General features: G+C 50.9%; 1 protein-coding gene across 1 annotated transcript in view; it reads left to right on the forward strand.

The window, feature by feature from the left end:
* Positions 1 to 8,988: 8,988 nt before the first annotated feature.
* Positions 8,989 to 13,286, forward strand: part of SORL1 (sortilin related receptor 1) — a 194,927-nt gene continuing 190,629 nt past the window's right edge. The window contains 1 exon segment of the mRNA XM_060251466.1: positions 8,989 to 9,133. Coding sequence (XP_060107449.1) covers positions 9,116 to 9,133 — 18 coding nt within the window. The 5' untranslated portion in view covers positions 8,989 to 9,115.

Below are 13,286 nucleotides of genomic sequence, written 5' to 3' on the forward strand. Positions count from 1 at the left end.
GGCGGGGTCCTGGAGAAACCTGTGTTAAGAATTACCACTCTAGTAATTCTGTAACAAACATGTAGTGACTATGTTGATTTGCTTAGCAAATGAGTTAATTTACTATTCAAAATATATCAAATGATGATACACAATCACAATGAATGAATATAAGCTTCAAATAGCGTTCCTTAGACACACCATCAATTCAACAATCAATATTAGGAAAAGTCCACAAAAAGGAATAATATCTTCGGGGCATTTAAGGAATTCCTTGAAGGTGCTGCAAGGTCTCTTCATGAAGAGTAGCGATGCTGGTAAGTAATATTGCAGTAACACGCTTCCTAGCTTTTGAAAATCACGTGTTTCGGTGACACCCTTCATCTGACCAATTTATTCCACCTTGCCTGGAACCAATGCTCAAATTAGTACAAATTAGTGCACTAATTTGAGCATTGGTTCCAGATTTTGGTTCCAAATTTTCAGCATAGCATCTGGGGACTCTCCTCAAAACATCCCCCAAGTTTCAAAAAGATTGGACTGCGCGGGGGTGTCCAATTCTATGATCCCCCAAAGAAGGTGCCCCTATTCTCCATAATTTCCTATGGAAGGAAGGCATTTAAAAGGTGTGCAGTCCCTTTAAATGCGATGGCCAGAACTCCCTTCGGAGTTCAATTGTGCTTGCCGCAACCTGCTCCTGGCTCCGCCCCAAAGTCTCCTGGCTCCACCCCGAAAGTCCCCAGATATTTCTTGAGTTGGACTTGGCAACCCTAGTTTTTGACCTTCTTCTGGGCATAAAGCAGGGGTCACTGAGGAAGTGTGGGGGGAGTAGTTGTGTATTTCCTGCATTATGCAGGAGGCTGGACTAAAGGACCCTCGAAGTCCCTTCCAACTCTGTTTCTATGTTAAGCTCGATGTTTCTATGCAAACAGCAACCGTTTGAGTTAATTTCTATGGGAAATCACCCGAATGATTGAATTTCCACTCTGATCGGCCTCTCTCCACTCCCACCCCATCCTTCCCCAACTGATGCTTGTGCCATAAAAAATCTTCTAAGGAGAAGCAATTTCATACCCTTCTTAATACCCTGACCCCTGATCCTCCAGAGAAAGATTTCCACTGATGGACTCCGAACAGCCAAAAGCTTCACTGGGAAGGACCATAATTGCAATCCACTCAAGCAGCGGTGGGAGTGGATATTAACTGGATTTGGGGATGTAAAGAATACTGCAGGGAATGATCTGAATGACATAACTGTGACAAACACCTCCCCCAAAAGGGGTGGGGGGTAGGGTAAGGGGGTGGACTGCAGATCGAAGTCAGTGTTGCTGGCTACCAGGGGTCGTTTTGTAGAAAAATAGGCGGCGGAGCTCATCCAGGGATTGTTATGCAGCTGCACCTACTATTCAATGGACAAGGTGGGAAGGAGGAGGTGGAACTCTCGGAAAGGTTCAGGAGCTGCGCTCCTGTGAGCTCCCACTGAATCCAAGCCCTGCTGGTTACCAATTTTAAACCTTTAGTATAGATTTGGCATACTACACATAGTATAGATTACATAGTATAGATTTGGTAGGGTTGCCAGGTCAGCCTCAAGAGATATCTGGGGACTTTGGGGATGGAGCCAGGAGCAAGGGTGTGAATTCAGAAGGGAGTTCTGGCCATCACATTCCTTTAAAATGACGTCCCTCCATTGGAAATAATGAAGGATAGGGGCACCTTCTTTGGGGGCTCATAGAATTGGACCCCCTGATCCAATCTTTTTGAAACTTGGGGGAGAGGCGCCGGATGCTATGCTGAAAATTTTGTTGCCTCTACCTCAAAAAGCAGTCCCTCCCCCCCATCCCGAGCCTCCAACACCCGTGGATAAATTTCAGAGGCTTGGTCTGAGGCAGGACAGCTGGATACGAGTCTTCATTATTTATTTGGAGATGGAAAAGGACATGCGGAGCAGCAGAGAGAACCAGCAGGGCTAACTTTGAATGCAGCATCGATCCCGCAAAATGCAGCAGGGCATTTTTGCCATTCCCTATAAACTGCTTAAGTATTTGGTTTCAAGGGGGGGGTGGTGGTAAAAAAACCATCTGAAAACCTTTTTGTTTGGGCTGGCCAAGCTGACTCAAAACAGTGTGGCTCTGTGGTAGAACATTTGCTTGGCATGTTGAAGGGCCCAGGTGTCAAATCCCGGCATCTCTAGTTTAAAGAATCAGATAGTAAGGGATGTGAAAGGCCTGAACGTGAGACCTTGGAGAGCCGCTGCTAGTTGGAGCAGAAAGCACTGACCTGGATAGACCTGTGGTCTGACTCTGATTCAATATGAGGCAGCTTGAACAGGAGGCTGTGGCTCATTGGCAGAGCATCTGTTTGGCATGCAGAAAGTCCCAGGCACAATCACTGGCATCGCCAGCTGAAAGGCTCAGGTAGTAGGTTCAGTGAATGATTTCAGCCCGACACTGGAAACAGAGTTGCCATCTGTTGGGTTTTGGCCATTGTGGTTTTGGCCCCTGTGTGACACAGAGTGTTGGGCTAGATGAGCCACTGGCCTGATCCAACATGACTTCTCTTACATTCTCATGTCTGGGGCAGCGATGCTTTGTATTCTTGGTGCTTGGTGGAGGCAAAAGTGGGAGGGCTTCTGGAGTTCTGGCCCCTCTGGTGGATGTCCTGATGGCTTCTCTTACACTCTCATGTCTGGGGCAGTGATACTCTGTATTCTTGGCGCTTGCTGGGGGGCAACAGTGGGAGGGCTTCTGGAGATCTGGCCCTGCTGGTGAGCCTCCTGATGGCTCCTGGTTTTTGGCCACTGTGTGACACAGAGCATTGGGCTAGATGGACCACTGGCCTGATCCAACATGGCTTCTCTTACATCCAACATGGCTTCTCTTACAGTGATGCTCTGTACTCTTGGTGCTTGGGGGCAACAGTCGGAGGGCTTCTGATGTTTATTATATGTGGCTCTTATATTAAGCAAGTTTGGCCATCCCTGTTATACAGAGTCAGAGCACTGGCCTAACAAGGTCAGTCTGGCCCTGCAGGTGGACTTCCTGATGGCACCTGGTTTTTGGCCAACTGTGTGACACAGTGCATTGGACTAGATGGACCACTGGCCTGATCCAACATGGCTTCTCTTATGTCCTCCATGTTGGGAAACGCTGGGAGCTTGGGGAGGGCAGTGGAGGGAGCTCAGCAGACATGTGATGCCATAGAGTCTATCCCCCGGGGGAGCAATCTCTGTCATCAGGAGATTCTAGGAGAATTCTAGCCAGCTCTACCTGGATAGCCACTGGCACTCAAAATAAACAAGACTGACCTTGTTAGGCCAATACTCTGACTCTGTATAACACGGGTGGCCAAACTTGCTTAGCGTAAGAGCCGCATAGAATAAATGTCAGATGTGTGCAAGCTGCAAGACATGAACATCAGATGTTTCAGAGAAGGGAGGGAGGGAGGGAAGGAAGGAAGGAAGGAAGGAAGGAAGGAAGGAAGGAAGGAAGGAAGGAAGGAAGGAAGGAAGGAAGGAAGGAAGGAAGGAAGGAAGGAAGGAAGGCAAATAGATGGGGGAGGGAGGAGAGGTGGAAGAAAAGCAATTTTAAATGCATTCTCCAAGCTGCAGGCTGGCTTGGCGAAGTGATTTAAAGAGACAAATGCCTTCTCCATGCTGGCCGATGGGGTGGCAGCGGCTTTGAAGGAGCCAGTTTGGTGTAGTGGTTAAGTGTGTGGATTCTTAACTGGGAGAACCGGGTTCGATTCCCCACTCCTCCACTTGCACCTGCTGGAATGGCCTTGGGTCAGCCATAGCTCTGGCAGAGCTGTCCTTGTGAGAGCCAGTTTGGTGTCGTGGTTAAGTGTGCGGAATCTTATCTGGGAGAACCGGGTTTGAATCCCCACTCCTCCACTTGCACCCGCTGGCATGGCCTTGGGCCAGCCATAGCTCTGGCAGAGGTTGTCCTTGAAAGGGCAGCTGCTGGGAGATCCCTCTCCAGCCCCACCCATCTCACAGGGTGTCTGTTGTGGTGGGGAGAAGATATAGGAGATTGTAAGCTGCTCCGTGTCTCTGATTCAGCGCGGATTATAAATCTGCAGTCTTCTTCTTCTTCTTCAGCAACACGACGTGCGTGAAAAAGCCACATGTGGCTCCCGAGCCACATTTTGGCCACCCCTGCTGTATAAGGAAGCTTATGTGTCCGTGTGCCACACTGTTGCCTGCTCCCCTCTACCTACAGAGTGTGTGTGTGTGTGTGTGTGAGGGTCTGCAGGGTTGGCAGCTTCAGGTTGGGAAACTCCTGGAGATCTGGGGGGTGAAGCCTGGGGAGGGCAGGGACCTCAGTGCAGTACACCACCATAGTCCACCCCCCAAAGCATCCGTTGTCTTCAGGTTAACGGATCTCTGTAGTCTGGAGATAAACTGTAATTCCGGGAGATTCTCACACCTGGAGGCTGGCATCCCTATGAGAGGCATTATTTTACCCACCGGCTCAACGCCTTCCCTTACTCTAGGGGTGGCCAAACTGCAGCTCAGGAGCCACATGTGGCTCCACTGGCTGGCTTGGAGAAGACATTTCTTCCCTTTAAATCACTTCTCTAAGCCAAGCCAGCTGGTGGCTTAGAGAATGCATTTAAGAAGAAGAATTGCAGATTTATACTCCGCCCTTCTCCCTGAATCAGAGACTCAGAGCGGTTTACAATCTCCTTTATCTTCTTCTCCCACAACAGGCACCCTGTGAGTAGGTGGGGCTGAGAGGGCTCCCACAGCAGCTGCCCTTTCAAGGACAACTCCTGCGAGAGCTGTGGCTGACCCAAGGTCATTCCAGCGGCTGCAAGTGGAGGAGTGGGAAATCAAACCCGGTTCTCCCAGATAAGAGTCCGCACACTTAAGCACTACACCAAACTGACTGAAATGGCCCTGAAATCTACTTATGAAGGGACTAATTAACCTTGTCCGTGTCTCCTGGTAAAACTGGCACGAAAGGAGAACGTGTTCAACACTTTCGATGGCCCCTGCTCCACAAGGGCAGACCCTCTCATTCTTAGGGATCTTTCTATATCTCCGCTCTAAAACTGCAGAGGGGAGTGCGTGCCTTCTAGCATGCCCTTTGCGTTAGGACCCAGATGTGCCACAGAGTGTGAATATCGCACAGTGGCCCTCCATGGCACTGGAAAAGACAGCTGCCCTCTCCTTGGTGCTCACCCTAGTAGGAGAAGCAGGGCGTTCCAGCCCATCTATTTATCATGCAAAGCCAGGAGCTGGGTAACCTCCTTAAAGGTCAGGAAATCCATCTTCTCAGTGCCAGCCAGAGAATCCAGGGCATATCCTCATGCCTCATTAGGTATTGTATTTGCATTTCAGGTCTGACCCTGCCTCTGTGGAGAGGAAGCGAAGGCTGTTTGCTCCTCAAAGGACTCGTGGCTTTCCGCTGCAGCCTTCTGCAGAGCTGGAAGTGTTGGGCACTTGGGTCTCAGCCAGTCCTCCCGGTAAGCTGTGGAGTCTTGTGAGCATAAATTCTACTTTGTGAATTACTGGCATTAAAATTGGGGGCTACTCAGGGGTGGAATTCTAGCAGGAGTTCCTTTGCGTATTAGGCCTCACCCCCTGATGTAGCCAATCCTTCAAGAGCTTACAAAAAAGAGCCTTGTAAGCTTTTGGAGGATTGGCTACATCATGGGGGAATGGCCTAATATGCAAAGGAGCTCTTGCTAGAATTCTACTCCTGGGTCACACACCCCTGATGTAGCCCATCCTCCAAGAACTTACAGGGCTCTTATTCCAGGGCTTACTGTAAGCTCTTAGAGGATGGGCTACATCAGGGAGTGTGGCCTAATATGCAAAGGAGCTCTTGCTAGAATTCTACTCCTGGGTCACACACCCCCCCCCCCCCCGTTGTAGCCCATCCTCCAAGAGCTTACAGGGCTCTTATTCCAGGGCTTACTGTGAGCTCTTGGAGGATGGGCTACATCAGGGGGTGTGGCCTAATATGCAAAGGAGCTCCTGCTAGAATTCCATCCGGGAAAGAGACCCAAGGTGGGTGGCCATTTAGTCTGTAGCAGAAGATGAGAGCAAGAGTCCAGGCGCGCCTTCAGGCCCGAGGGTGACCGAACTTGCTTCATGCAAGAGAATAAATAATAAACAGATTAACTGAACATAATAGCAAAATAAATAAACAGAATAAGTGAAGCAACTTTAATAAACATCAGATGCGTGAGAGCTGCAAGACATGCAAGTCAGATGCTCGAGAGCTGTGAAACGGACAGATGGAAGGTAGGAAAGGAAATAGGTAGGGGGAGGGAGAAGTTGAAAGAAAGCAACTTTAACTCTGAAATCATGCCGAGCCTGTAATGGGGAGGGCAGGATATAAGTCTAATAAAATAAATGCATTTTCTAAGCCACCATCTGGTAAAGTGATTTAAAGAGAGAAATTCCTTCTCCAAGCCGGCCACATGTGGCTCCTTAGTCCTGAGCCACTGTTTGGCCACCCCTAGGAACATAAGAGAAGCCATGCTGGATCAGGCCAGTGGCCCATCCAGTCCAACACTCTGTGTCACATAAGAACATAAGAGAAGCCATGTTGGATCAGGCCAGTGGCCCATCCAGTCCAACACTCTGTGTCACATAAGGACATCAGAGAAGCCATGTTGGATCAGGCCAATGGCCCATCCAGTCCAACACTCTGTGTCACATAAGAACATAAGAGAAGCCATGTTGGATCAGGCCGATGGCCCATCCAGTCCAACACTCTGTGTCCCATAAGGACATCAGAGAAGCCATGCTGGATCAGGCCAGTGGCCCCTCCAGTCCAACACTCTGTGTCACATAAGGACATCAGAGAAGCCATGTTGGATCAGGCCAATGCCCCCTCCAGTCCAACACTCTGTGTCACATAAGAACATAAGAGAAGCCATGTTGGATCAGGCCAATGGCCCATCCAGTCCAACACTCTGTGTCACATAAGAACATAAGAGAAGCCATGTTGGATCAGGCCGATGGCCCATCCAGTCCAACACTCTGTGTCCCATAAGGACATCAGAGAAGCCATGCTGGATCAGGCCAGTGGCCCCTCCAGTCCAACACTCTGTGTCACATAAGGACATCAGAGAAGCCATGTTGGATCAGGCCAATGCCCCCTCCAGTCCAACACTCTGTGTCACATAAGAACATAAGAGAAGCCATGTTGGATCAGGCCAATGGCCCATCCAGTCCAACACTCTGTGTCACATAAGAACATAAGAGAAGCCATGTTGGATCAGGCCGATGGCCCATCCAGTCCAACACTCTGTGTCCCATAAGGACATCAGAGAAGCCATGCTGGATCAGGCCAGTGGCCCATCCAGTCCAACACTCTCTGTCACATAGTGGCCAAAAAAAACCCAGGTGCCATCAGGAAGTCCACCAGCAGGGTCAGAACTCCAGAAGCCCTCATCCTGTTGCCCCCCCCCCCCAAGCACCAAGAATACAGAGCATCACTGCCCCAGACAGTAAGTTCCCACAATATGCTGTAACTAACAGCCCTGTGCAAGACTCACAAAACGTGGCACCGGGTGTCCGCTTTCCTGAATCACGGCTTACTTCTTCAGACACCGAGAGGCAGGCTGTTATCTGAAGTGAGGAGCGAGTGACTCACGAAAGCTCACATCCCTGCCTGCCACAAATGTGAGTCGAAGGCGATCCTGGGCCCTTGCACTTTCCCGCTTCTTAGGCTTGTCCGAGCACGACTCCAGCCGAAGCACAGATCTCGGAAGCCGGCGCGTCTTTCCAACCAGGCCCTTTCACGTCTCTGTTGTAAACGATCCCCGCGGAAACCCCTGGCCTCCCCGCGCCCCCTCTCGCTTTTAGGCCGTGCCCTACTTCTCCCGGGGTCGGCCGAGCAAAGACGATTACGGGCGACAGCGAGTTTTTGCAGAACAAAATAGGAGTCAATTGCACCTTTAAGACCAACTTAGTTTCATTCAGAACGTAAGTTTTCGTGCGCATGCTTTCGTGCGCACATCCAACGTGTGCATACAGATTGTGTGCAGAAAGAACGTCAGCTTTCGTGTGCAGATCCAAAGAGACATCCGTGTTGGTCTGAAGTAGTAGAACAAAGTAGGAGTCCATTGCATCTTTAAGACCATTCAGTTTTATTCAGGACGTAAGCTTTCGAGTGCAGATCCAACGTGGGCATGCAGATCGTGTGCAGAAAGAGCGTAAGCTTTCGTGTGCAGATCCAAAGAGGCAGCCTTGTCGGTCTGAAGTAGTAGAACAAAATAGGAGTCAATTGCACCTTTAAGACCAGCTCAGTTTTATTCAGAACGTCAGCTTTCGTGTGCAGGTCCAAAGAGGCAGCCGTGTGGGTCTGAAGTAGAACAAAACAGGAGTCAATTGCGCCTTTAAGACCAACTTAGTGCATGCACACCCGAAAGCTTACGTTCTGAATGAAACTAAGTTGGTCTTAAAGGTGCATGCACACGAAAGCTAAGTTGCATGCGCACGAAAGCTTACGTTCCGAATAAAACGAAGTTGGTCTTAAAGGTGCAATTGACTCCTATTGTGTTCTACTACTTCAGACCAACAAGGCGGCCTCTTTGGATCTGTGTTTGTGTGGCGCCTGCACGTGACTGGCGCCCACCCGGGGCTGGGGCCGGAGCTGCCGCTGCCGCCGCCGAGGCTGCTTGGCTGAAGTCGACGGCAGAGAGCGCGGCCGTGCAAAGAAGGGGCTCGACCCGCGAGCAGCAGCAGCAGTCGCAGCGGCGCCGCCTAGCAGAGTGCAGCCCCGGGCCCGTGGCGCGCGCTGGAGCGCGAGCTGCCCGGGCACCAGCAGCAGCAGCAGCGCGCGGGATTTGCAGGCTGCCGCTTCGGCGGCTTTGCAGAGCGCCCGGCTCGGCGGGGGAAGGGAACATGGCGCCAGGGAAGAGAAGAAGCGCGCCCGGGCAGCCTGGCTCTTCTCCCCTCCGCCGGCCGCTCTGGCTGGGGCTGCTGCTGCTCCTCGCCTGGAGCCCGCGGCCGGCCGACTCGCGGAGGAGCCTGCTGGTGCACTCCGCCGCCCGGCCTCAGGATCGGGGCTTCAGGGTGCTGCAAGCGCCGGCTCGGGATGGCACGGGGCAAGGGCGGCAGCAGCAGCAGCCGCCGCGGAGGAAGAGGAGCGTCGAGCCGCCGCCGCAGGAGCCCATGAAGGTGTACGGACAGGTGAGAGAGAGAGAGAGAGGCCACCTGGGGGCATCCTCGCCGGCTGGGCGCGAGAAGCCCCCCCCCCCAATGGTGCGGGTTGGTGCAAAGCAGCCCCCGAGGCGGCGTCACGTGAAATTGGGAGTTAGGGGGGCGGCGGGCAGCCAGTCTTTGCAAATTGCAAGCCCGCTTTGTGCGGGGAGGGGACATCTCTCTCCCCCCTCCGTTTGCAAAGGGGGCTTTTGTTGGGAGTCCTTGAGAGGGGGCTCGGCGATGCAAGCCTCAGCCCTCCGTGTTTTCCTCTTCGATGCGTGGTCGGTTCCAATCCGTAATTTTGCAGTCTTTCCTCTGCACCTGCCCGTCTCCTGCATCGTCCCTTGTTGTCCCAACAGATTTGCTGTTTGGGTTTTTTTTTTGGGGGGGGGGGGAGGGAAGGCAAGGCAGCTTTGCAGCCAGGTGACTCACGCACCCAGTCCAATGGCTGTGGAAGTGACGTGCGTGCAAAATGGCCCTGGTGGCACGGGAAATCTGTTTTGGTGCGCCCCATAGGATGGGCTGCGGAGGGAGCCCTCCCGCGGCCTCCATGCCCTGGCCGGTTGGGCAGGGGGTCCAGCTGGCTCTCCCTGCTTCTGGCCCTCTCCAGAGAACTTTGCAAGGGGCTCCTGGTGTGCTCTGTAGGGTGGCAAGTGAGACTACCCTTTGCAGAGCAGCTGTGACCCCAGAATTGTTGGTTTCCCCAGAACCCTCCTTGAGTTGCCCGTTGATGGCCTTGAAATGGCCAGGGAGGAGGGAGAAAAAGAACTTCTGCCAGACTAACCTGGTTTTGCCTGGAGGCTGCCGGTGATTAATGGCTTTCGTCATTAGTCACAAGCTCATGTTGTCTTTCTTGGAGCCATTAAATCTAGCCGGGCACTGTGGCAGGCCCCACCCCGGTGTTCTCTGGCTGGTGTCACTTTGGGTACCCCCTCCATGACCTGTAGATGACCCAAGGCAGTCCTCAGGACAGACACAACTCTGGAATTCCTTGTTTGTGGAGACAGGGTCTTGTTATCCCCAGAGACCGACCCTCTGGTTTTTTAATTTTATTTCTTAGATTTTTAGTTATTTTTCTCTTCTGCCAAGAAGCTCAGAGAATACGTACAGTAGATTGTTCCTTTCCTCTCTTTTCATTGATGTGGGGGCGGGGGAGAGAGACAACTGTTCTTGGTAGATGGTAGAATTTGAACCCAGGTCTTCTTGGTCTTCGATAGCCTTGGCGTGGATTGGGGCCACTTGCATACTTCTGAGTCGAGGCTCCACTGGAATTGACAGGAGAGACGGAGTCTGTTTTCAGCTGTCATTTCCAGGGAAACCATATCAAAAAGTAATATACTATCATTTAGTGCAGCTCTTTGATTTTGTCAAGGCAGTCCTAAACAAACTTAAAAAGGCAAAGGTAGTCCCCTGTGCAAGCACCAGTCTCTGGGATGATGTTGCTTTCTCAACGTTTTCACGGCAGACTTTTTTACGGGGTGGTTTGCCCTTGCCTTCCCCAGTCATCTACACTTTCCCCCCAGCAAGCTGGGGACTCATTTAACCGACCTCGGAAGGATGGAAGGCTGAGTCAACCTCGAGCCGGCTACCTGAACCCACCTTCCACTGGGATCGAACTCAGGTCAGGAGCGGGGAGCTCGGACTGCACTACTGCAGTTTTACCACTCTGCGCCACGGTCCGTCTAAATGAGGGGTGTCAAACTTATTTGTTATGAGGGCCAGAACTGACATGAATGAGACCTTGTCGGGCCGGGCCATGTGTGTCTTAAAATGTAATGCCAGTATATAAACTTTATAAAGGACACAGACATAAAGATTTTCTTTAAAAGACTGAAAATGAAGCATGCTTAAAACATTAGCACTTGTTGGTCTTAAAGGTGCTTTCTTTGTATCTCTCCCATGGCATCCAGGGAACTGGGCCAAGGAAGCTCTGGCTCTTTACTTCCCTCCCCAGGTAGCAGAGATATAAATTTTATAAAGGACACAGACAAACACAAAATATATTTTTAAAAAACCTGTAAATAAAATGTTAGCACTCTTGCAATATTTTGTTTATTTAACAGTCTCTGATAACTGACACCTCTTCTTCTGAATTATTGTATCTAAAGCTGGAGGCAATGTCTGTGCTGTAGCAATCTTGAGTATGCTGCTCAGGTGTTGTTCGGGTGTGTGTCTGAACGTTGCAAACCTACCTTTGATGTATTGACATTCATTACAGAATCTCACGGTCATTGCTTTGAGCCTAAGGCCCAGGGGGAAACATGAAATGGCTGGGCATTGTAAGCTTTTGTACATGTGCTGGTCAGCCAATGGAGAAAACAGGCTTTGCTCTGTAGCTTGATTGATCAAGCCTGGCAAAGCAAACTGTGATGCAGAAGGAAGCAGGCAACAGTGAGTGGCTCACAGGCTGATCTGGCCCACGGGCTGCGTGTTTGACACCCTTGTTCTAAACCCAGTGACTTCAGTTGAGTCAAGAGGATGTAGGATTGTTGCTTAGGATTGTGTTGCACACCTCTCAGCTCCTCCACAGATGGAATTTTCCTGCTCTGCCATAAGTAAATAAGAACATAAGAGAAGTCATGTTGGATCAGGCAATGGCCCATTGTGTCCAACTCTCTGTGTCACACAGTGGCCAAAAAAACCAAGAGCCATCAGTGGGGCCAGGACACTAGAAGCCCTCCCACTGTGCCCACCCCCCCAGCATCAAGAATACAGAGCATCATTGCTCCAGAAAGAGAGTTCCAAAGATACGCTGTGGCTAATAGCCACGGATGGACCTCTGTTCCAAATGCTTATCCAATCCCCTCTTGAAGCTGGCTATGCTTGTAGCCTCCACCACCTCCTGTGGCAGTGAATTCCACATGTTAATCACTCTTTTGGTGAAGAGGTACTTCCTTTCATCAGTTCTAACCCGGCTGCTCAGCAATTTCATTGAATGTGCACGAGTTCTCGTATTGTGAGAAAGGGAGAAAAGTACTTCATTCTCTGCCTTCTCCATCCCATGCATAATCTTGTAAACCTCTATCATGTCACCCTGCAGTTGACGTTTCTCCAAGCTAAAGAGCCCCAAGCGTTTTAACCTTTCTTCATAGGGGAAGTGTTCCAACCCTTGAATCATTCTAGTTGCTTGGAGGCCAAAACTGAGATTTGGAAGCTTTCCCTTTGGCCCCCAGCACAGCCCTTGTACCAGGAACTGTGCATATGTTAACACCCCCCCACCCTAAATCCCTTTCTGCCACCAGTGCTGAAACTCATACAGCAGCCTGCTGTATGAACAGCAAAAGGATCCCTCTGTTCCTTATGTTCCTTCTGTGCCAAAAAATCAGGCTCCGGGGCCTGAACTGCTGTTCACATGGGGAGGAAGGGGTTCAAGAGCCCTTTGCTGTGCAGAATGAACATTGCTGGCCCTGCATTCCTTGTGCAGTTCAGAAAAGGAACTCCTGTTTAAAATGACCAGGCAAGTGATGTTTCCAGTTCAAGGGAGGGGAAATGCTTGGCTCTCTGCACTCACCCATGCAGTCCACGACCCAGCAAAGGGCTCTTTAACCCCTTTCGCCTTCACTGTGAACGGTAATAAAGATCTTCATATGAACATATGAAGCTGCCTTATATTGAATCAGGCCCTGGGTCCATCAGAGTCGTTATTGTCTACTCAGACTGGCAGCAGCTCTTCAGGGTTTCAAGCCGAGGTTTTTCATGCCTACTTGCTTGGACCCTTTTTAGTTGGAGATGCCGGGGATTGAACCTGGGACCTTCTGCTTACCAAGCAGATGCTCTACCACTGAGCCACAGCCCATCCCTGTGTCTCTCCAGGGTCTCAAGCTGAGGTTTTTCATGCCTACTTGCCTGGACCCTTTTTAGTTGGAGATGCCAGGGATTGAACCTGGGACCTTCTGCTCCCCAAGCAGATGCTCTACCACTGAGCTACCATCCCTCCCCAACATATACGAACATACGAAGCTGCCTTCTACTGAATCAGACCTTCGGTCCATCCAAGTCAGTATTGTCTACTCAGACTGACAGTGACTCTCCAGGGTCTCAAGCTGAGGTTTTTCGTGCCTACTTGCTTGGACTCCTTTTAGTTGGAGATGCCGGTGATTGAACCTGGGACCTGCTTCCCAAGCAGATGCTCTACCACTGA

Source organism: Heteronotia binoei, chromosome 12, assembly GCF_032191835.1.
Source record: "Heteronotia binoei isolate CCM8104 ecotype False Entrance Well chromosome 12, APGP_CSIRO_Hbin_v1, whole genome shotgun sequence".
Classification (NCBI taxonomy): Eukaryota; Metazoa; Chordata; class Lepidosauria; order Squamata; family Gekkonidae; genus Heteronotia; species Heteronotia binoei.